The sequence below is a fragment of the Balaenoptera physalus genome (genome assembly GCF_965194825.1).
Source record: "Balaenoptera physalus genome assembly, chromosome: 1".
Taxonomy (NCBI): Eukaryota; Metazoa; Chordata; class Mammalia; order Artiodactyla; family Balaenopteridae; genus Balaenoptera; species Balaenoptera physalus.
The window spans coordinates 107,163,804-107,189,248 of NC_138882.1; the positions used below are offsets into that span (position 1 = coordinate 107,163,804).

The 25,445-nt window shown below is 42.3% G+C and overlaps 1 protein-coding gene, 1 long non-coding RNA gene and 1 pseudogene across 3 annotated transcripts in view; all 3 read right to left on the bottom strand.

Annotated features, from left to right (window-relative positions):
* LOC309656546 overlaps positions 1-25,445 on the bottom strand; it is a 499,488-nt gene that overhangs the window by 344,749 nt on the left and 129,294 nt on the right. The gene's annotated exons all lie outside the window — the stretch shown is intronic.
* S1PR1 (sphingosine-1-phosphate receptor 1) lies at positions 3,572-6,080 on the bottom strand (the record flags this gene model as incomplete). The annotated part of the gene is made up of 1 exon (XM_082452582.1): positions 3,572-6,080. One exon carries the CDS (start codon positions 6,078-6,080, stop codon positions 4,932-4,934), a length of 1,149 nt encoding a protein of 382 aa, XP_082308708.1. The 3' UTR covers positions 3,572-4,931.
* Positions 11,662-14,272, bottom strand: LOC309656018 (alpha-catulin pseudogene; annotated as a pseudogene). The gene has a single exon. The product of its transcript is annotated as an alpha-catulin pseudogene (transcript).

Below are 25,445 nucleotides of genomic sequence, written 5' to 3' on the forward strand. Positions count from 1 at the left end.
TTCTATGAACTTACTACAGTGTGTTTATCCATTATTAATTAACACAGAAGCTGGATGGGCACATGCTGGTGCTTCAATAAAACAAATGTAGCAATTCCTGTTCTTTCAAATCTGCAGTTTATACTTGGCTTTTGCTAATGACTATATCCAGATCCAAAGCTGATTTTTAATCCTTCAGTCCTCAAAGAGAGCATGGGAAAAACTTCTTGAGAGTCTGAAGAATCTGAGCAGAAAGCAGGAGTAAGAGATAGGAGGTATTCAGGGAGATATCTTCAACATGAACCAAATTTGCTCTAGGTCCTGGCTCTTGTCAAGGATTGTGAAAAGACTGAATTAAATGCAGGTCTAACCCTAACCCTTTCTCAGTGTTATCTTCCTCTTATCCTTCCTAGCTCTTTTGACCACTGGTTAAAAATTATTTTTCTCTATAGACAATCTAAAGACTTTCACCTATTCAAAAAAGCCTTGCTTGCTTGGGTAGTCTGTAGTTTCAGTTAGGATGGCAGTGAAGGCAATGGTGTATATAGAAATGTATTTTGAGTTCCTTTCCTTGTGACCAAGCACACATCAAAAAAGCAGGAAGGAAAGTTGGAGGAAATTATGCAATTTATTATGATTTCTCATCATCAAGAACTTGTGTCCACGGGGAAAGAATAATAGTCCCTATAAAGGTTTCTTTTGGTTATTTGTGATTCCTCCCTCAAGAACTTTAAAACAAATTTTGAGAGAGCATAGACAAATCTAGTTTGATCTAATTTGTTAGAAAACAAATGAGATCAATCTAATTTGATCTAATTAGTTAGGTGTCCGCAGGAAACATCATTCCAGATGAGAATGGAGCAACCAACATTAAAAAAAAAAAAAAAAAAGAATAACTGAGCATTATACTGAGATTATAGAAACTCATTATTGCAAATACTGTGGATAAATAATGGTTCCTAATTAGAGATTAATTTTAAGCCAGTGACTATTTACAGAATCAAATCTTTAATAGTTCTGTAGGTAGAATTTTTTTTAAATGTGTCACTCAAGTATTATCCCTTCTCAGTTGAAAAAGGGATTTTTAATATTCAGAATTACTTGAACTTCAAGTCCTCACTTTGTAGGATTTCCCCAACATGGTCCATCATCTTTCTGAAGGTGCTATTTCAGAGTAGTAGCTCCCAGAAAGAGTTCATTTGTAGTTGCCTAGAAAACCTGACAGGTGATATATTGATATATTGAATGGAGGCATGAATGGTCAAAATCATGCAAAAACTATAGTCTAGGTTAAAAGTACTATAAAGAGTATTGGACCAGACATATATTTAACATACCTCATGTCCAGAGGAGAAATTAATCCAATTTGAAAGTAAGAACCATTAAAATCTTTATGTCTTTTTACATTGGGAAAAAATTGAAGATGCTATAAATCACAACTGTAGTGCTGATACTACTGATATTACTAAAATAAAATAAAGTATCTAATTAGCATGAATGCAAAACTCCTATTCCTGTACATTTTTGAATTTATAATATCACTAAATCAACTTTTTTAAAGAATTAATTTTTTCTACTTATTAAGAGACTAAAAAGGAAGAACAAGCATTGTCTTATATAAGATTTTTATTTGAATGCTCTGAAAATTATAATCACATTTAATGTTGTTGGGAAGAAAGTATTATTTGATGTCATTTTATAATTTTCCTGAATATTTATAAGCCATAAAGTATTGCTCTGGTTGTCTGTTTTCCTCCTCTTAAAAAAACCTCTACATCTTTTAAAATTTTTAATTAATTAATTAATTAATTAATTAATTAATTTATGGCTGCATTGGGTCTTCATTGCTGCACGGGGGTTTCTCATTGTGGTGGCTTCTCTTGTTGCAGAGCACAGGCTCTAGGCACGAGGGCTTCAGTAGTTGTGGCCCACGGGCTCAGTAGTTGTGCTTCGTGGGCTCTAGAGTGCAGGCTCAGTAGTTGTGGTGCACAAGTTTAGTTGCTCTGTGGCATTCTACATCTTTTTTAATCAAAACTTTAGGGAGTTTATTTTAGTATAAACACATAGGTACTGAGGGCTTTTTTTTTTTTCATCCTCAATTCTCAAAATATACTGAATTAAAACCAGATATTCATGTTGGGATACGGCCAAGGATTCCTTCATCTTAGCCATTGCTCTTGGCCAGATCTAGGGCTCTGACCCGCATCTACCCAGGGAAACCACAGTCCATGACTGTCCGGTTGTCTTGGAATGAAATGCGCTGTCTGGAATTTCCAGGAAGAAAACACATTTAATCATTGGATAACGTGCTCACAGGTAGGCAAGCGAGGCTGTGCTCCCTTATCACTGATGAGCTCCCCAGTACCCCCCGAGGTCAGCTGTCCCACCTCATTCTTCCCCACATCGTGTGAGTCACTGCTGTGCTTACAAAGATAAGTCCAAGAGTACAACCACTTTATCTTCCATAGAAATACAAAATGGACACGCTTTTCCATTATGCTTGATTCTGTAACGAAAGGTCTAGGAAGTGAGTGTAACATGAACTCATTCCTTCCGCCTCAGCAGACAGATGGATAGAGACATTCCAGTTTGTTTCCAGTCTTTTGTCTTCGGAGCATTTTTGGCATTTCCTTCAGGAAACTGGAGGTTGTGACCTAAGGTTTCCTTAGTGAACATGCTTCTGTTTCCCACAGTTAACTTTACCCAGAAATGACATCTACTCTATTAGGTGAGGTTTATCTTCGTGTCCCAACTGTGTCCTGTGCATATTCAATGACACTTGAAAGCACAAATTCTGAAAGTTAACAATAGCACTGAAGAGGCAAACACACCAAAATACTTCGATGTAATCCCCAATGAAGATGATAATATCAAAACAAGAATTAAAAATTCTGTGAGGCTTGCCATTTTATAGTTGGAGAAATTGACTAGGGATGTTAAAGCTTTCAGATACTATGAATCAAAAATTTTCAGATAAAAGATGTATGCTATTCAGCCAACATTCTACAACTTGTTACTTTATTGCTAATGTGTAGTTTTATATTGTTCAGCGGGTAGACTGGGAGAAGCCAAAACAATGTCCTGAAAGAATTAAGTAATTTAATATAATCTCCCATAGCCATATCCCCACTTCCCCAGTATGTTGATGGCAAGCCAAGAATGTAAGCTTCTAGGGATGGGTGTGAACTGACCAGTGAGTGTCACAATTTAACTTTGATTTACAACCACATTGTTGTACATTATTTCATTTAAAACTCATGTTTTAAGACAGAATTATTGTACTTAATTTAGTTTGGCTTGAATGTCATTTAAAACTCAAACAATTACATTTACTTGCCAATGTGGTATTTAGAAGCTGGTGGTTTTCATCTCATTCTTTACTACTCTTCAATGTTAACTTATTGAAGTTTCTCTTCCTGAAAAAAAAAGAGTGGTTTCTAAACAAACCACATTCTTTTTTCACACCCTAGTTTATCAGGGTAAAATCCTCTAAAGAATAACAGAAATTTGCCTTTAACTGATTCTAAAGAGGCACATAGTCAAACAGAATGTCTTAATAATTATTTTTTTAAAAATGCTCTTCACAAAGGAATCTTTAAAAAAAATCAGTTTATTAATGTTTAAAAGTTGATAAAGCTATGTGCAAAATGATCCACATTGTCAGAAACCTATTAAATACTATTTTTTTAAAAAAAGACATTTCTCAGTTTAATTGCACTGGAAACCACACTAAACAGACACCAATATATTTTTATTCTTTGTGACATTTATACACATCTTCAATTAACTATTTAATGTACTGAAAAACTTCTTATGTTCCCTATCAGTTAAAGTAATGCTTTAAGGGCACAAGAGGATGGTATTTTCTGAAGAAATACACATTCAATGGTGTTAACACAGGTTAGGAAAATCCAATAAAATGTTGAAACAAATACATTCAAAAATTATTAAAAAAGTACTTTTAACACAACAAAATACAGCCATCCTGTTGGTTGAAATGATTCACACAACACTCCGAAAGAAACATCAACAAAAGTGCCAAAGACAGATGCTGTATTTGTTAGACAAATTCGTTAAGAAATCTTTCTTGGTTTACAAAGTCACCCTCCAGTCAGTTTTCACCTTGTTTTGCTTGTTTGTTTCTCCTATGACACTAAGGATCCTGGCTGATGTCATTTAAATAAATTGGGACTTCCTCATGCAAATTTCAGCCATGATGGATATGATACTGTAATACATTTCATTGCAAAGGTTTTTTTTTTTTTAAAGTGACTGCAACTAAAATCAAAAACACTCATCCAGCTTACGTGGAAACTTTGGCTTCAGCAAGTGAAATTGCTTTACATCTCCAAACCATCTCCACCACAGTCTACCTGCTGGACACAGCCTACCTGCTACACATCATCAAGAAATGGACCGTGCCACACTCTCAACTCTGAATGCCAGGTAGTTAAAATATAAAGTGAAGGAATTCTGAGGAGGGATGTGAAGGGGAAGGGAGGGTAGGATATGCAGAGCATACCTAGCAAAGCAGAAGTGCACGCACTCACTTGGGCTGGAAACTAAAGTGAAAGAAAACATCTCCTCAAAGCTCCCGACAGAGACGCTTTCACACGGGGACATTAGTCTTTGAGGAGGGGCCAGATGAACCCTTCAGGAGCTTGACAATGCTAGACCTTTGGCTCAGTGCAAAATCAAAGCTCCAGCGAGGGGAGGAAATAGATTCCAGGCGAGGACCTGATCTCCACCCTTCCCAGTGCATTGTTCCCAGGAACTAAGTCTACCCACCAACACCAGGCACCTCCAGGCTGTTCTTACGCTTCCCCTCCCTCCCTCTGGCTTGCGACAGCTCCTGCCTGGCAGCAGTGGAGGCACAGAGTTTTTTTTTTCCAAACAAACACTGGGGTGGTGGGCAACCATGCAAGCTCCCCATGGGTCAGCAGTTTTCACTTTTAGGAAGAAGAGTTGACGTTTCCAGAAGACATAATGGTCTCTGGGTTATCCCCATCATCCTTCTGAGGGTGGGAGGAGTTGTCTGACTTACTGCGGCTGAATTCCATGCCGGCGATGATGGGTCGTGTGAATTTGCCGGCGGAGTCTCCGCTGGGGCACTTGCAGCAGGACATGATCCGGACGAAGGCCCGACGCATCTCCTTGTTGGACAAAGTGTAAATGATGGGGTTCGTGCCAGAGTTGAGCACAGCCAACACCAGGAAGTACTCCGTTCTGAAGAGGATGTCGCAGGTCTTCACCTTGCAGCCCACGTCCAGCAGGAGCAGGATGAAGAGGGGCGCCCAGCAGGCGATGAAGACGCCCAGGACGATAATCACGGTCTTGAGCAGCGCCAGCGACTTCTCAGAGCTGCGGCTGGCCTTCGAAATGTTCTTGCGGAAAGTCAGACGGCGGCTCCGAGTCCTGACCAAGGAGTAGATCCTGCAGTACAGGATGACGATGGAGAGTAGGAGCAGAGTGAAGACCGTGGTGCAGAAGAGGATATAGTGCTTGTGGTAGAGCGGCAGCACTGTGGAGCAGCTGGGCAGCGCGCTGATGCAGTTCCAGCCCATGATGGGCAGGCCCCCCAGGATGAGGGAGATAACCCAGCAGGCACTGATGAGCAGGAAGGAGCGGAACCTGTTGCTCCCATTGTGGAGTTTCATCTTCAGCATGGTTATATAGCGCTCAATGGCGATGGCCAGGAGGCTGAACACGGAGGCAGACAGGGCCACAAACATACTCCCTTCCCGCAGAAACCACTGGGCGGGGGTTAGCTTGTAGGTGGTGGCCCCAGACAGAAGCAGGTTGGCCGTATAGGCCACTCCTGCCAACAGGTCTGAGAGGGCGAGGTTGCCAATAAAATAGTACATGGGTCGGTGGAACTTCTTGGTTTTCCAAATGGTCAGCAAAACAAAGATGTTCTCTAGGATGATAAAGCAGCAGATGAGAATGAACACCACTGAGATCAGTTTAATGCCGTTTTCCTTGTCCGCGCCGATATTCAGCTTTCCCGTGTAGTTATAATGCTGGACGATGATGTCGTAGTTGACATAGTCGGAGACAGATCTGCGGAGGGCCTTGACCAGCGGGATGTTGGTGGACCCCATGATGCGCACTGTCCCCAGGAGCCCGGGGAGGTACTTCTCCAGATGAACGCTAGAGGGCGAGGCGGAGAGAGCCTTCACTGGCAGCGGGGGTGGTTGAGCGAGAGAGATCCAGGCTTTTTGTGTAGCTTTTCCGTGGCTGGAGAGGGCCTCAGAAACCGCAGCCTTAAACAAATCACAAAGAGGAGAGAGTCAGGGGAAAAGCCACAGCACACTGGCGTAATTCATTCTAGCGAAGGTATTGCTCCAGTTTTCTTGGTGCTGATTTGTTTTAAAGAAACTTGGGGAGAGTGCAGGAAGAAGGATTAAAAAACAAACAAACAAAAAAATCAAACTCTCATTTCTTGCAAAGAAAAAAAAAAAAAAAAAAGGAAGAAGGGGAAGAAAGAAAGGGAGAAAAAAACAAAAATGTACCCAAACTGAAAACTCCGACTCGACAAGACGAAAATCGCTCCCTAGGGTTACATCCACTCAAATGGAAATGGGAAAACTGGAGAAGTGAACCCCATTTATCCCCACTCTTGCCTCCTCAACCCCCCCCCCTCACCCCCGCCCAACGCTGCTCCCACCCCACAAGGTTTCCAGCCGCAGCCGAAAGAGTCTCTGAAGCGTTCACCCGCTCAGCGGCGGGCTCACCACCAGCTCCTGGTCGCTCCTTCGAAGAGCCTCAACCGCCAATGTGAGGGCGGAGACGCACACCTCTGCCCTCCACCACCACCCAGCTAAAACCACCTCCTAATTGCCATGCAAGAAATTAGGTTTGCACGAAAACCATTTGACAGCGTAAGTCACTTTTTGGGCTCTATTAATAACTCTCTAGGAGCAGGTGTGCTTGGGGTCCAAAGGCGCAGCATGGTGTGGGCAGCCAAGCCCGCCCTGGCCTTGCGGTAAACAGGAAAGCTTAGCGCCTCCGTGAAGCAACAGCCTTTTCTTTCTTCTTCTTCTTTTTTTTTTTTTCTTGCAAGCCAGTGCAAGAAAATATAAAGGTACTCAGTGAAAATCATTCATAAGCTATTGCAATAAATCCCAGAAGTTTCGTACATTTGTTGATTGCAAAAGGAGTATTTTTAGTTACTGTGGATATAGCCAAAACGCGCACACAAAAAGAGACGTTAAACTACAAATGATAAAAATACATGCCACTGCATTCCAAATTCCAAATGCCAAATTACTCTCCAGAAACTCACACAAGCAGAAGTCTGCCGGTGCATTGCTAAGCTAGCGCGGGCAGTTTTATTCACTGCTTTTCCCCAACACGTTGCCTCCTCTCATAGAACTAGAAAGTGTGGGGGGAATGAAACGTGGCACTGGTGATCAGAAGTCTACCCAAGAGTTGTTTAAATGTTTCAAGGTAACGTAGCAAATGCGATAAAAGTGGAGTCATCGAGGCGACAGCAATTCCAGCAATTCCCAGGACAGCAGAGGCAGCTCGCGCCCAGTAGCTCCGCGTTTCCCTCATCTAATTCCACACCCTGCTCTCTCGCAGTGCAAGTTTAAGCCCTTACCCCACCTCCCCCAGTCTTTGTCTATAGGATTTCCCAGAATAAGCGCCTCTCCTCCGACCCACCACAGCTTCCGCTATCCCCCAGCCCCAGACGGTTCTACAATGGGAACTTAACCCTTTTCCAAACTCTAAGTCACAAGTGCGCCAAGAACAATCCGATCCGGTTGGTCTCCTTAGTAGCCCAGAGATGCTTGTTTTCAGCACCCAGAGACAGATGTTTTAAAAGTGTTCGTTTTGCTTCATTCCGGTTTAAAATGTTTGTTTCTGCCTCTGAAGACCTCCCGCCTCGATGCTCCTCCACGCGCACACCCTACCTGGCTCAGGCTGGACGAAGCTGCGTTCGGGGAGCTCCGGGTCTGCACGGCGCGCTCGGCATCTTGCTGCTGCCCCCAACTGAGCGCGCCGCGTTCTCAACTTACTCGAGTCGGGGTCCCCTCCCTCCGCAGCCGCGCACTCCAATGGCCAGCGCGCTCGCCGCGGCCCGGCCGACCGGTCAGCTGAAGTCGCCGAGCGCCCCGCTGAGGCTGAGTGGCTTCTTTAGGAAGAGACAGGGAGGAGTGAGTGCCTCAAACCCCCACGCCCTCCGCCCGCGGCTGGGGACCTCAGGATCAGTGCTGCTGAGACTCACCGTCCGGGAACGATCTGCGGCAGAAACACACACACAAAAAGAACCCCTCCTTCCCCACAGGCAACCAAAAAAAAAGGAAAAAAAAAAAAAAAAAAACCCCAGAAAAGGGGCGGAGCCTGGTGCCCCCAGGACTCTTAATGTATAAATCTCGGCCCTCGCCCTGCAATCCGCCGCTCCCGGGCAGTGGAGACAGTTCTCCCGCGCCTTAGAAAAGGGGGGGAGGCGAAGAGCTGTTGGAAGCTTTTCTCCAGAAAAGTCTTAAGGGACAGAGGACGGCCTGGCGTCTGTAGTGCATCTCTCTGGTCCCCCAGCCCCGCAGCCCTTGGGGGATTGGAGTCCGGTGATTGTGGCCGGGCTCCGCCCTCCTCTCCGGCCCCGGCCGCGTCTGCGGAGGCAGGGGAAACAGGCGCCGCGACCCCGCGAGTCCCGGCCGCGTTCTGGGGGAGGAGAGGCTGGGAAGGGGCTGCCAGAGGTATGGAGGAGGCGAGCAGCCTGGGAGGGAGAATGGCCCGGGAGGTTCCTCCACTTCTGCCCGCCTCCATCTCTCACCCCCATCCCGCTGCTGCCTCGAAACTTGCGGTCTGAGGGGCAGAAAGTGGCTTTCTCGGGGCGCGCAGTGAAATGGGCCAGCTCCGGTCGAGGTGTTGGGCGGGGGTTCCCCTCATTCAACTGGGCGCAAAATCAGGCCTTGTGTCCTAGATTCTGGCCAGTGGTGAGGTCTTTGAGGAGGTGGGCAGCTGCCGGGGCCCGAGAGACTTAAACAGCTTGGGCAGCTCAGGAATTTCCAAAGGGGAAGAGCTGCCGGCCCGATCAGCCTAGGGCCTGCAGCTGCCCAGCTCGGGGCCAGCGCGCTTCTCTCCCTCTCTACTTGAGAGGCCCCCAAGCCTCAGTGCTCACAACTCGCCCACTCTTTCCTTTCCCTTGGATGCTACTTCAGAACCTGAGACTGTGAGGCGGCCTTGGTCAGCTCCGCCTAAATGATAAAATGAGGGCACTTGTGACGGCCCTCCTGCTGCAAAGTTGGTTTCCACCCAGTTCCTGGTCGCACTGGCTTCCCATCCTGGCAGATGTGAACGCAAAACTTCTCCGTTGTGCAGTTTCAATTAACACAGTACAGACACACCCTGTACCTGAATGACTCAGAAGGAGGCTGAATGAATAAACAACAGACTCCTGGCTTCTGGGATCTTACGACTTTGCAAAGGAAAAAAATCAAATGACAGTTAATACACCGTTGCCCGAAAGCTCTCATCAGCAGCGTTGCACCCAGCACACACCCACAAATTTAACAACAGTAAGTGCGAACGACATAGAAACTAAGATAACTGTCCTCTATACTCTAGAATAGACTTTGATTGGGTCTGAGAATGTATTTCACTTAAAAGGGAAGATATGTTGTGTCTACTCAGCACAAAAAAATGCGTGGACTTGGCAAACTTCACCTCATCCACTAATTTATGAGTTCTTTAAAGGGAAAGGAATTAAAGTACATTGCACACCCAGACTACATCAGGCATGTGGTAGATTATCTAATTTAACACTACTACTCTATGAAGCAAACATTGTTGGTCATTTTGTTGATGAAGGAAATGTCAGGCAGTTTAAGCCACTAGATGTCCCAGCTAATGGGTGGCTGAGCTAGGTTCCAAAACTCAAATACTGCAGATGCCACGTCAAATGCCTTCAGTAAACAGTTAAGGTGTTCTGTATGTATACACCGGTTTGACAAATGAAGTCCTTTAAAACCACTTCTTTCCTGACTATGCAAGTGTTACACATATTAACACATTTAATCCTTACCATGACCCTGCAGGTTAGGTACTGTTAATATCCTAATTCTACAAACAAGGCAACTGAGTCCCAAACATATTAAGCAACTTGGTTAGCGTGGGCTTTGACCGTAGACAAGCTGCAGATTCTTAACTGCTGCTCTAAACCACCGCGATAAACCTCAACGATGTTAAAGAATTGTGTGAGGGAAGTCAGTCCTTTTCTGGTGAGGACAACATTCAATATTGATTCAACATTTAGAAGAGCTCAAACACTTTGCAGATGATTACTTAGCAATATTCATCCTAGTGCACAGCTATGAGATATAAAATATAGATGACCACTCAGGCAAAATTAGAAAGTAAGCAAAGTGATTTGCCACAATGGCTTCCCTGCCAGTTTCGAGTCTCTGGTTCCTACACATGTCTCTTCCCATTACTCTCATGAGAACCCCCCAAGAACTGCATCCTCAAAAAGCTGTTAGCCCAGCTTCCTTTCTGCTGCAAGTCCAATGTTCCTCCCTTACTTCCTGGCATGCTGAGGTTACCATCTGATGCCCATCACATTGAGGTTGATCCATTCCAAATTTCTGATTTCAAAGCAGCTTTGCTGTTCTTTATGCATGCTTTAGTGTCTCTCTTTAAGGGCTGCCGGATAAAATACCATGCAATATTTGGGACATATACTGAAAAAATTGTCGTTTTAATCTGCAATTCAGATTTAACTGAGTGAGCTGTATTTTTGTTCACTAAATCTGGCAACCCTACTCTCTTTCCTAAAGGCTCCATTCACTTTCGAATTCCCTCTCCTCCCCCTAGTACCCTGTAAAGATCCAACTCTCTCCTTACTCATTTGTTCATAGGAGAATAACTAGCCTTCGACTTCATGGAGAAAAGAGTATCACCACTTATAAATTCCAGCTTCATAATAACTTCACCCACCCTAACCTCCTTCCCACAGCTCTGCTCCTTCTCTTGCCTGTATCACCATGCTGCTTCCCCCAAATTTTCTAAGACAATTATTCTTTCTCTCTTTCGTATTTTCAGTTCTTTCCCTCTGATGACTCTTCACTTGAAACTTACCTTAATATTTATGTGTTTCCTCTACCAAAAACTCACTGTCTTCCCCTCATACTAGGTCCCAGGATCTCTCTCTTCTCTTGTTTGCCAACATTCAAAACTATGTAATGGAACATGATTGAGCTTTGGAACCAGACAGACTTGGGTTCAGCCTTAATTCTGCCAGTTCCTAGCTGTGTGACTTTGGGCAAGTTCCTTTAACTTCCTGGGGCCTCAGCTTCTTCATCTCTAAAATGGTATACTGATATTTCTTTCAGTCACTGGGAGGATTAAAGAGCTTCATGTGTGTAAAGAGTATTACAGTAAGGGACTTCCCTGGTGGCACAGTGGATAAGACTCCACACTCTGAATGCAGGGGGCACGGGTTCGATCCCTGGTCAGGTAACTAGATCCCACATACATGCTGCAACTAAGGAACCCGTGAGCTGCAACTAAGGAGCCCACCTGTTGCAACAAAGGGGCCCACCTGTGGCAACTAAAACCCCATGAAACAAAATAAATAAATATATATACATTTTTTTAAAGTATTATGGCAAATGCTTCACTCTCCCACCACCTCTATCTTTAACTCTATTATATTCATTGCTTTTTTTTTTTATAGCAACTACCATGGCAGTTATTAGATGTCAGAAAGCTTCACAATCGGTTTCGTGATCAGAAAATAAAGCAAGATTTCAGTTTGTTGTCTTTACAAAATTGTTCAGTTTCTGAAATATAAAGGATCATTTGCTTTCTAAAAATGTCAGCTTTGCCACATGGTGTTCCAGAGATCTGACCTCAAAAGCTTCTCAAGTTTTACCATCCACAGAATCTTTATTTGTAACTGAGACCCATCTGTTGTTTTCCATTTGAAGCTTCTTCAGCAGTTTATAGCAAAGTGAGAGAAGTTGGACCAAAGTAGCCATTATGCATCTTGTCTTTGTAATACTCTTATCAACCTTCAGAAACACTTGATTCTGCAAAGGTGTCTTAGTTACTGCCTGGAGCTGGTGGCATAGAGGAACAAGCTTGTTTATTTCCAGGAGAAGCATAAGCTTATCATCATCTTTCAGCTGTTTTGAGAAAGCTTGCACACTTGAAGCAAGCTTCAAACCCTCTTCAACAAAAACCTCTAGTTGATGAATTAAATCCTGGGAAGTTTTTATTGGTCCCTCTCCCCTAGTAAATAAATACAGAGAATAGGCCATACTGGACATGTTCCGTCCGTATCGAACAATCTCATCCTCCTGATCCTCCCACTTCTCAATCTCGCAGTTGGCATCAGAGGTGAGCAAACCCAGCTTGAGTCCAAGCTTTGCTATCTTGGCTTGCTCCTCAGAGTCAGGCTTGTCTGGCTTTAATGATTTCAGGTTTGCGTTATTCTTCATTGGCTTTGGAAGTGAAAGGTAGCCATACTTCTCTCCTCGTCTTCCTTCAAACACATCATTGATTTCTCTCAGCAGTGTTAACATGTCACTAATTTGGGATTCCCAGGCTTCACAGAATACATCTAGATTTTCTTTAGCAATTTTACTAGATGGATGCAAAGTCAAAGTTTCAGCAGCAGAAATTATCTGCTGGCCAGTCACCTGAAATGTCTCCTCTGCATGTATACAGGTTATTTCAAGAGGTTCTGTCCCAGACACATGTCTCAACAATCGACAGGTCTCAACAAGCCGCTCTTTCTGTTCAGAGAGTTTGCAGGCATATTCAGCCAAACCTTCTAAATTTCCTTCTACTCCAGTAAGTTTTAATGCTTTGAGAACCACATGATCAGTGTGGTATTTTACCAGATCTGCTGCCAGCTGAGCTGCTGTACTATGAAGTTCTTTCTTAAGTTCACTGAGGCTGTGGCTGATTTTCAATACAGCGAGTTCCAGTTCTTCATCGATGCTCTTTGTTTTCTTGCTTTGAGCTTCAATCCACACAGAAATTAACTGCTGCAGTTCCATCCTGGCCTGAGCTGACAGTTCCAAGATGCATTCCCTGTGCTCGTGGCTGGTATAGCTACAATCAGTAAAGTCCTCTGTGCGCTCCAAGAGGGCGTCCAGCATCGCAGAGAGAGTCTCTTTTGACTGAAAATAAAGATTCTCCCGAAGAGTTTCAATATTCATCTTGAATTCCTTAATTCCAGTAAAAATACTGATAGATGAAATGTCAGTCTCTCCATTTGGTTTGCATTCGGTCACAATTTCAATTACCTTATCCAACGCCACTTTCATTCTGTCAAATACTCCTTCTTTGTTTTTATGGGCTGATTCACAGTTGGGATGCCTGAGACACGTCTTTGAAGCTGTGAGAAGCATCATTGTACACTTTTCAAGAACTGCCCTAGCTGCTGCCATTTTTGCCTTTTTCTTTTCATCTTTCAAATCATTTTGTCTATCTCCAGTAAGATGTGCAAACTCCACCATTTCATTTCCAAATTGACTGAATATTTGGACAAACTCTTCACTTTCTCCAGTCTTTCCATAGTTGCAAGAACCTTATTTCTTGACCTTATTATCTGCTTAATGACTACTCGGTCTGCCAGCAATAACACTTTTGTCACTGAAGAAAGAAGTAATCTTGCAGCCTTTATAACTCCTGTTTTATCTGTAAAAATTGTGATCTGGCCATCAGATTCTGGACGATTCAAGCTGCTCATATTTGTAAGCGCAGCAATTGTTTCTCCTGCTTGTTTAGCTTCAATACAGGCAATATTTATTTCTTCTTTCAAGTCCCAGTTTTCATTGGCTATAGCTTCCCCTACTTTAACAAATCTTCCAACTGCCAAGTTGACGGCTTGTCCTACACGCTGAATTGCTTGCAGAGTTTTATCAGACTTTTTGGTATTATCTTTATGATTAATAAGTGTGGTGATCTGAGAAACCAGCGGGAGCAGCGTCTGCTCCACCGAGCGAGTTTTGATCTCGAGTCCGGAGTCGAAGGCGAGGCCAAACGGGCCGGAGCCGTGCACTGCCCCGGCGGCGGCACCGCCGGCCGGGCCCGGAGAGGCGGCCACGGCCCTCAGCCCGTCGCGGAGCTCGGACGCCGCACCGCCGCGGGCCCGCCGCCCGCCCGCCTGCCTGCGCTCCGCCTTCATTGCTTTTATTATCTCACTTTCCATCTTACCATTCACGTTCCTTTTTGATTGTAAAATAAAATTATTTTTAATAAAATTAATACATGCATATGGTTTAAAAAAATCAAACAGTAGGAAACTCGCAGGGAAGAGCATCAGTCCTCCGAAGCTCCCTGACCCTCTAATCCTCCCAACCACTTTGAAATCTTACTGGTGTTCCTTTTCTTTTTTCTTTCTTTCTTTATTTATGGCTGCACTGGATCTTCGTTGCTGCGTGCGGGCTTTCTCTAGTTGCAGCAAGCAGGGGCTACACTTCGTTGCGGTGCGCAGGCTTCTCATTGTGGTGGCTTCTCGTGTTGCGGAGCACAGACTCTAGGCACACAGGCTTCAGTAGTTGCAGCACGCAGGCTCAGTAGTTGTGGCGCACGGGCTTAGTTGCTCCAAGGCATGTGGGATCTTCCCGGGCCAGGGCTCGAACCCGTGTGCCCTGCATTGGCAGGCAGATTCTTAACCACTTCGCCACCAGGGAAGCCCTTGTTGATGTTTCTTCTAGTGGCTATTTGAACTCTCTAAATCCACTATTTTATACCTCCATTTCCTGATTATCAATTTTAGACAATATCTAAAGGTTTTCTGCTATGTTGAAGGAGTATTAATTCACTTACCCTTAAGAAACATGCTTGTGCTATAAACTTTCTAAATTCCTGAGTGTCTGAAATTTTAAAAATTCTGTTTTTACACTTGACTAATATTTTGGCTGAATATAGAATTAGAGGTTGTAAGTAATTTTCCCTGAGAATTTTGAAGGCATTAATCCCTTGTCTTTTAATTTCTAGTACTAATGATAAAAAGCCTAAAGCTATTCTGATCAAAACCTCACATGACTACATTTTGTCATCTTTGGATGTTTTTAGAATCTTCTCTTTCTCCAAAGTGTTCCAGAATTATACAATAATATACCTTGATTTTCCAAGCTTTTTCCTAGGAAGTTATCTGAAATCATTTTATTGATAACTTTATTTTCTCTATTCTCTCTTTCTAGAACTTCCACTCTTCAGACGATGACCCATCTGGACTGATCATTTAATTTCCTCATATTTATTTTCTATTTTTTACATCTTTATTTCTTTTATAATTTCTGGGAGTTTTCTCAACTTTATCTTTTAACTCTTCAGCTAATATTTCCCTTGCTCTTATCATAGTTTTAATTCTAAATGCTCTCTTTTTCTTTTATGACTATTTCATTTTTACAGAACTCTGTGCTGTTGCTGACATTTTCTCCTATTTTCTTTATTTCTCATTTTCCTGTTTGTTTTGGTCCCAGTCCTTTGTGTCAGAGTCTTTCCCACTGTCAAGTGATCTCTGGCTGTCTATTCATATTTCAGACGACACTGAAAGCTAATTAAAACTCTGTGGGGAGCTTGTCAGTGGAAGGGTGCTGGGTGATCAGGCTGTGTTCTTTTGTTGGAGGACCCAAAATGTCAATATCTGGAGATCTCTATTCCTAAGCTGGTCAATTTCACTAGACGGGAATTCCAAAATCTCTTGTCCGCCTTCTAGTATTTTCCTAAATGAATCAAGGAAGAGCAGGGAAGAGAAGTAGGGAGAATCTTACCACTCAGTATTTAGATTTGACTGAATCAGAATAATGGGGATCCCCACACACATACTCTCAGCTCAACCAGGTGTCCCAAAGACCCCTCTGATTTTAGCCTCCAGGAAACCTCCAGTCTTCTGCTGAAATGGGGGTATTGGTACTTGTCCTGTTGTACAAGTTGGAAATGGAGGGCTGGAGATTTGGCTGCTAATTTTACTTTGATTAAAAAAAAAATTATTTAAAAATCAAAAAGGAAAATGAATGAGAAGTAAGATGTTGAAAGCAATGAGTCTAGTAGGGTTGGAGAGAGGCGGGTAGGAGGTGGTGTATAGAGCATCTTCTCTCTAGTAAATGTTTCACACTCAGTCCTCTTATTTTCAGATCAGCATTTACACCACTTTTCAGAAATACCTGGAGGTTCCATTTCCTGACCCTAGCTGAGGATCTGTAGTGGGAATTTAACTTGCTTCTAGGAGTCCCCTGCCTCTAGCTCAAGTTTCAACTTTCTCTAGTCTGACAAGCCATTTACACACATTAATTTGTTTTCCAAAATTTTACTGCTTTTGTCAGAGGCAGTTTACCTTGAAGCTAATGTAGCTCAAACTTTAGGGTCCCGCTTCCAAGGTCCTGGAAAGAGTCCTAGCAATATGTCCCCATGGTTATATAAATAATAAAAATAAGACATTTTAACCATAACTGGCTAAGTTTATTGTCTCTTTCTATTAGGAAGTCTTCTCTATTTCATTTTCTTCTGTGTAGGGGTGGTTTTGGAGTTGCTGTAGGCATTTTTGGGATCTGGCTGAAGAGAAGTTGAGCTGCATTTAGATTGAGTAAGGGAAGGAGGGGACTATATTTAGATTGAGTTTAGAAGGATATGTGAGTGAGATTCACAGTTACTTCCATGTTATTACTAGCCCTGCTAGTGTAGAACTGATTTTCAGGACTTGCACTGCCCTCCATGGCTACTCATGCTATCACGATATAAAATGCAAGGCCAGTGTCACATGACTCTGAGCCAGAAGCTCGTCTGGGGAAATTCTTCCAAAGATGTCGTGTGTAAATTGTAATTGGAGCATTTGATTCTCACTAATACCTAGTTAAAACAGAAGTTCTCTTCTTTCCAGAATATATTTGATAACTTAGTATATATAATTATTAAACACATCATATACTTTTTTCCATTTTTGATGGAGTTCACACAAAAATGATTGATCAGAATTTGTGTATATGTCCAATATTTGTAGGGTATAACTACTGCAATTTGGAAATAAGTTTAGGATTATTTCAATAAAATATGAGAGAAATTACAGGCTCCTCATTTGGGCATATATAACCGTTCAGCGTACAGACTTCCACTTAATCCACCTGTTTCTACTGTAGTGTTCCACAGTCAAAGTTGTTCTGTTCTACATATACACGCTACTATATATAAGATAGATAACCAACAAGGGCCTACTGTATAGCACAGGGAACTCTACTTAATATTCTGTAATAACCTACATGAGAAAAGAATCTGAAAAAGAATGAATATGTATATGTATAACTGAATCACTTTGCTGCACACCTGAAACTAACACAACATTGAAAATCAACTATACTCCAATAAAATATTTTTAAAAAATTCATTCTGTTCTACCCCACAGCTTCTGCCCCAAGGGGAAAGAGACATTCACTCTGGCTATGCAGGGTTAGGGAAGGTCACAGTATGAGGGGATGAAGATGAGTCTAACTGCTTCACTTTTATTTTTTTTAAAGTTTTTTTCAGCTTTTAATTTAAAAAAATTTTTATGTGGTTGTTACACACACACACACACACACACACACACACATATGTAAAGTTGATTTACAAGAGTTTAACTTCTTCTAAAGCAGACTTTCTGTTTTCATCTTAACTTTCAACACTGCTTTCAGAGATACCTAAAATTCCCAATTCTGAGCTTTTCTGGGGTTCTATAGCGTAACTCAGCTGGTTTTTGGTCTATGGCAGGCTTAGTTTTCAGCTTTCTTAATTGTACTAAGTAAATTAGCATCCATCCTCTGCTTTCCAGTTTCTAGAATTTTTTTGCTGTCATCACTTGTCTTTTCCTTCTCTTCGTTTGTTTATGCAAAAAAAAAGAAAAAAAAGCCCTTTACTATTATGTCCGTGTAGTGTAGGAGTAGAAGGAAGTGAAAGTGTTCAATTTACCACCTCTAAAGAGAGGTCATTTCCATTTTCTCTTAAACCCTGGCAGTCTGGCTTCTGCTGCAGCCGTTCTCCTGAGCTTGCCCTTTCTAAGGACACAAATGACTCTTTAATCGACAGAGACAAAGGCCTCTAGTGAATCCTCACTTAGGGGAACTTACTGTAACATTTAGCACCATTGACTTTCCCCTTGTTGAAACTCTCCACTGGGCTCTTCTGTAGCGCTGCTCTCTCTCTTTGTCTTCTGACTCAGATTGCTCTTTCCCAGAACTCTTAACTGCCTTCTCCTTTTCTATATTATCTTAAATATCCTTACTCCAATAATAGGAAATAATTATATAACCTGTATTATGTTCCAGTCACTGTACTAAATAAGCATTTTGTAATAAGTTTGTCCCCTCAACAACTCTACAAGCGAGATACTATTAAACAACTCATTTTACAGATGAAGAAACTGAGGCACAGAAAGCTTAAGTAATTTGTCCCAATTCCCAGCTTTTTCCCACTGTGAATATTGCCTCTTCAAATGCTGTATCCTTGGTCTACCCTCTGATTCATTTACCGTTTCTTGGCTTTTCTCATCTACTTCTAGGACTTTGTCTATCATATGTAGACAACTCTGAACTGTACATCTCTAGGCCCCCTTTCTCCTAAGCTACAGACTCAATTTCCAAATATTTATTGGAAGCCTCCTTTTGCATGTCTCACACCCACCTAAAGATAAAAATATCCAAGACCTAGCCATGTCATTTTCACCATTCACTTTTCAGAACAACTCAACCTACTCTGTGTCATACATATCAGTTAATGGCATCCATTCACCTCATCAGACGAGCTAGAACATTGAGTCCATTCTGACTGCTCCTTCTGTCTCACCCTCTATGTGAAATTTGCTGCCAAGACTGTTGTCCTCTGAAGGGGCTTCTGAATTCATTTTCTCATCATCCTTCCAGTGTCATTGTTAGGTCCTTACCCCCTGTTTATAACGTCTTCCTCCTAACTGGCCTGACCACCATCAGAGTTGCTTTTCTAAATGCCTAAGATCTGTTTTTTTCTGCTTATTGAGGGAGGACGGGTAATCTCCATGGGAGGGAGGGTTCCTTACATAACAAAAGGATAGCAAGATCCCTTCAAGAAACACCACATGTATGTGTTTTACAGATCAATAGACACGTACCAAGAGAAACTAAAAGCTGTAATGTTCCAAACCATTGATGATTAAGTACTAATCAGAAACTAAGCTAGGGCTTCCCTGGTGGCGCAGTGGTTGAGAATCTGTTTGCCAATGCAGGGGACACGGGTTCGAGCCCTGGTCTGGGAAGGTCCCACATGCCGCGGAGCGGCTAGGCCCGTGAGCCACAACTACTGAGCCTGCACGTCTGGAGCCTGTGCTCTGCAACAAGAGAGGCCGCGATAGTGAGAGGCCCGCGCACCGCGATGAAGAGTGGCCCCCACTTGCCACAACTAGAGAAAGCCCTCGCACAGAAACGAAGACCCAACACAGCCAAAAATAAATTAATTAATTAATTTAAAAAAAAAAAAAAAGAAACTAAGCTAAAGCAATTCTGGAATCACAGAGATAAAAATGGACCTTCATTTATTTATTCAATAATTTGTCATTGAGCACCTACTGTGAACCAACAGGCATTCTTCTAGGAACCAGCATTGCAGCCTTGAAAAAAACACATAAGCTCCCTGATACCATGGAGTTTACATTCCTATACTGAAGGCTAATACTAAAGAAATAGGTAGATAAGAAGGTATCAGAAAGTAATGAGAACGATGCTGAGCATGAAGGCAGGACGAGGTGGCCTTGAGTTGCTGCTCTGGGTGGGCAGGGTTGGCCTCTCTGAGTGGCTGGCTTTGGATACCACTGCACCATGGCAGGCTCGGGGCTCCCTGGAACGACATCGGGAAGGCCTGAGAAGAACTCTGTCCTGAGAGCAGCAGGCCCAGTAAGGGGAGCTCTGAAGTGGGCGCCATGGGACCAACCCAGGGGACTCACTCAGTGGCCTAAGACAAGTCTCCACCTCTCTCTGGACCCCTACGGTCCTTTCTACCCCCAGCTCTTCATTACTTGCTTTCTAGGGTCCTGGGTCCCCCAAAACAATCTTCTACAACTGCTACCTCTTTTTCTCCAGTTTAGGACTTCAACTGCAAGGCCTGGCTGGGCCTCTGCTCCATTTGCCATGGAACCTTGCTTGGCCAGTGGTGAGGAGAGCATCAGGCAGCCAGAGCGTAGGGTGGTAAATGCTGGGAGCAGCTCTCAGCAAACACGTGACTGGTGGGTCCCTTAACTCTACCAGGCTGGAGGGTCTTGAGGGGCATCGGAACCGCAGAAAATCCTCTCTAACATTCAATAAGACCACCTTCTCAGGACTTCCCTGATGGTACAGAGGTTAAGAATTCGCCTCCCAATACAGGGGACACGGGTTAAAGCCCTGGTCCGGGAAGATCCCGCATGCTGGGGAGCAACTAAGCCCGTGCACCATAACTACTGAGGCTGCGTGCCACAACTACTGAAGCCCACGCGCCTAGAGCCAGTGCTCCGCAACAGGAGAAGCCACTGCAATGAGAAGCCCCTGCTTGCGGCAACTAGAGAAAACCCTTTGTTGCACAGCAGCAAAGCCTCAACGCAGCATGCCACCCCCCCCAAAAAAAAGAAAAGAAAGATCACCTTCTCCTGAGGAAAATTTTCTCCTGAGGGAAAGTAATCTCTGTCCAATTGAAGGATTACACATCTGTAAGTAACATGTTAGCAAAATCTAAGTATTCAAGGGACTTCCCTGGTGGCGCAGTGGTTGACTCCACACTCCTAATGCAGGGGGCCCGGGTTCGATCCCTGGTAAGGAAACTAGATCCCACATGCATGCCGCAACTAAGAGTTCGCATGCCACAACTAAGGAGCCAGCGAGCTGCAACTAAGGAGCCTGCCTGCTGCAACCAAATAAACAATAAATAAATAAATAAATAATCTACGTATTCAAGATGAATTTATTAAATAAAGAAAAACAATAAAAATGACTCTCATATATTTTTATATTTTTATATATAAATTACACACATAAATTTATATATGTAATTTATATATATAAATTCATATTATATATAAAAATTTATATAAATATATATAAATTTACAGTGAATAAAAATTTCGGAAGGAATTTTGCTTCATATAAACTAAATCAAGAAGTCATCGGCTTTGAAAATCCACTCAATAGATGATCTTTCTCTTGAATCATTTCTCCAACTATTTTAGAAACAAAATGAAGACAGATTCTCCAACAAATTTTACGTTATGTAACTCTGTTTTTAAAGTTTCCAAATGTGCCTTATAGGTTTGAAATTAGCTGTCTTTTACATTTGTATTTTCTTTTATTATGTCATTTTCACAAGCCTCAAAAAAATCTTATTATTCACATGAATTGCAGAGGTAATTAAGGGCACTCTGGGCTGTAATTTTCTTTCCCAGTTGTGCAGTGTTGAGATAAAACCTAAAGAGAACACCTTGCTCTGCACTGCCCAGCAGAGCAGGCCGCGAGGAGGAAGAAACAGTGATTGCTGCCACATTTGTGTGTTTAAGGAGAGTGAACTGAATTGTGTGTACATAAATATGAATTTTAAATTCATAAGAAATCCAAAGGCATTTTAATCTCACAAATTGAAGGTATTATTATGCTTTTAAAACAAGTTCACAACTTTTCATTTGTTTGTACCTCCCTACTAAGTAGTAAGCAGGGATTGTCATCCTCATTTTACAGGCCAAGGAAAATGCCTAGGAAGGAAAGTGAGCTGCCCAAGGTCTTACAGAGAGTCTGTAGCAGAGCCAGATAAGAAATGATAGACTCCTGGCTCCTTACCAGTGCTTGAAGAAGAGTTAAATGAAAATGTTGAAGGGATGAAGGAGAGAAGAAAGAAACGAAAGGAGGGAAAAAGAGAAATACTCAACTAGTATTTGCTATTTAATATTGCTTACTTATTTGTTTATTGTCTGACTCTCCTATTGGAGTGTAAGTTCCATAAAGACCAATATTTTGTCTATGTCTTTTACTGCCATGTATTATATATTAGTACCTAGCATAGTGCCTGGCACATAGAGATATTCAATAAATATTGATGATGAGTGAATGAATAAATTAAAAGTGTCTCTGATTCATCCTGGATTATGTCAAATGGGATGAACTATTTGAAAGCAGCTAGATTATAAATCGGAGTGTTATTTTGATTTTTTATTTTAGTTTCTAATTACAGAGATATGGAGCTATTGATCCATGAAAAGACGTGGAGGGAGCTAAGATGCACTCTTACTAAGTGAATAGTAAATAGAATAGTGAATAGAATCACTGTACCATTCCAGCTACATGACATTCTGGAAAGTTATGGAGACAGTCAAAAGATCAGTGGTTACCAGGGGTTAGGGGGGTGGGAGAGATGGACAGGCAGGGCACAGAGGATTTTTTTTTAAATTAATTAATTGATTTTATTTTATTTTTGGCTGTGTTGGGTCTTCGTTTCTGTGCGAGGGCTTTCTCTAGTTGCGGCGAGCGGGGGCCACTCTTCATTGCGGTGCACGGGCCTCTCACTATCACGGCCTCTCTTGTTGCAGGGCACAGGCTCCAGACGCGCAGGCTCAGTAGTTGTGGCTCATGGGCCTAGTTGCTCCATAGCATGTGGGATCTTCCCAGACACGGACTCGAACCCGTGTCCCCTGAGTTGGTAGGCAGATTCTCAACCACTGCACCACCAGGGAAGCCCCACAGAGGATTTTTAAGGCAGTGAAACTATTCTGTATGACACTATAATGATGAATACATGTCAGTTATTGTACAATTGTCCAAATCCACAGAATGTGCAACATCAAAAGTGAACCCTACTGTAAACTCTGGACTGTGGGAGACACTGATGTGTCAGTGTAGGTTCAGCAGTTGTAGCAAAACTCTAGTGGGGGATACTGATAATGGGGGAGGCTGTGATGTGGAGGTAGATGGTGTATGGGAGATCTCTGTACCTTCCACTCAATTCTGATCTAAAATACAGTTTATTCTACAATGAGATATCATCTCACACCAGTCAGAATGGCCATCATCAAAAAATCTACAAACAATAAATGCTGGAGAGGGTGTGGAGAAAAGGGTACCCTCTTGCACTGTTGGTGGGAACGTAAATTGATACAGCCACTATGGAGAACAGTATGGAGGTTCCTTAAAAAACTAAAAATAGAATTACCATATGACCCAGCAATCCCACTACTGGGCATATACCCTGAGAAAACCATAATTCAAAAAGAGTCATGTACCACAATGTTCATTGCAGCTCTATTTACAATAGCCAGGACATGGAATCAACCTAAGTGTCCATCATAGGATGAATGGATAAAGAAGATGTGGCACATATATACAATGGAATATTACTCAGCCATAAAGAGGAATGAAACTGAGTTATTTGTAGTGAGGTGGATGAGTTAGAGTCTGTCATACAGAGTGAAGTAAGTCAGAAAGAGAAAAGCAAATACCATATGCTAACACATATATATGGAATCTAAAAAAAAAAGAATAAAGATGCAGACCTACTAGAGAATGGACTTGAGGATACGGGGAGGGGGAAGGGTAAGCTGGGACAAAGTGAGACAGTGGCATGGACTTATATACACTACCAAACATAAAATAGATAGCTAGTGGGAAGCAGCCGCATAGCACAGGGAGATCAGCTCGGTGCTTTGCGACCACCTAGAGGGCTGGGATAGGGAGGGTGGGAGGGAGGGAGATGCAAGAGGGAAGACATATGGGGACATATGTATATGTATAACTGATTCACTTTGTTATAAAGCAGAAACTAACACACCACTGTAAAGCAATTATACTCCAATAAAGATGTTAAAAAAATAATAAAATAAAATACAGTTTATTAAAATTTTTTTTAATTGAAGAATTTCATAATTTTGTTGCCTCTGTTCATGTTCCTAGAGACAGTAACTTTAATCTCTCTTTGTTCCATTGTTCCAACTGCACTGAAGAATGTTAACCCAGTCTTTCTGGGGTATCCTGCGACACTCCAAGTTTTTATCTATATATTTTAAGTCAAACCATCTTAATTACACCCTCTCATTTTGAGAAAAGTCTGTCCAGCAAGTTTTGCATGATGATGTAAATTTTATTTACATAACTTACAAATAATACAGTTCCTGCAAATTTGTTAATATCAGCATGGCAAAACCACGTTAATCCTTGTTACGTAGAAAAGGCCAAATTAGATTAGTGAGACATTGAAATAGAAAGTACTGGGACTTCCCTGGCGGTCCAGTGGTTAAGACTCCACGCTTCCACTGCAGGGGGCGTGGGTTTGATTTCTGGTTGGGAACTAAGATCCCGCGTGCTGTGCTGTGTGGCCAGAAAAGAAAAAAAAAATTTTTTTTAAAGTAAATTCAGCCTAATTCCATTAAAATTCCCTGAATTACAAGAATGAGGGTAACCAAGTATTGTTTAGGAGGTGGCTTTTTTTTTTTTTAATTTTATTTATTTATTTTTGGCTGCATTGGGTCTTTGTTGCTGCACGTGGGCTTTCTCTAGTTGCCGCGAGCAGGGACTACTCTTCATTGCAGTACGTGTGCTTCTCATTGCGGTGGCTTCTCTTGTTGTGGAGCACAGGCTCTAGGCGCACGGGGTTCAGCAGTTGTGGCATACAGGCTCAGTAGTTGTGGCTCGCGGGCTCTAGAGTGCAGGCTCAGTAGTTGTGGTGCACGGGCTTAGTTGCTCCGCGGCATGTGGGATCTTCCTGGAGCAGGGCTCGAACCTGTGTGCCCTGCATTGGCAGGTGGATTCTTAACCACTGCGCCACCAGGGAAGTCCCAGGAGGTGGCTTTGACTGAATGAAAAGAATGGGTCAAAACCAGCTCTCATATATGTGAGATAAACAAATGCCTCTCAAGGGCTTAAGGGATCTTAACATGTTTACTCAGAGCCCTTAAGTATTGTTTAGACTCAAACAGCTTAGTAAACTTTGTCTTCACAGGTTATTTTGCCCTCAGTCCATCCTAACTCTTATATGTTGCATTGTTTATAATGTTTAAAATCTCTTTTCTGTGTCAGGGGAGAAGTTGATAATTGAACAGAAAGACAAAAGGATAAACAGATAAAGTGACTTGTCTATGTTCCCACAATTCAGTCAAGGATTTTCAACCACTGGAGTTTTCTCTCGATGGTTAAATTCAAATTGCTGAAAACTGAGGAATTTTGGAAGGTTATATGATAATTACTCCCCTGATGTCCTGCTTATTCGAAATAAAAGTGTACTACTTTAAGTAATATAAATACTAATATGTTATTATATATGTCTATATTATATATACATAAGTATGTGTATATTTATACTTATATTACATATAAAAATAAGCTAATTTAAGTAATGAAAAGGAAATAATTAAAGCTTGTTATTTAAATACACTAGAAATTGTGTGCAAATCCCTCAACTCTAGGCTTTTGCACTTGCTATTCTTTCTGGAATGTTCTTATTATCCTCAAATAACTCCCATCCTTACTTCATTCAGATCTTAGATCAAATGTCCTCTC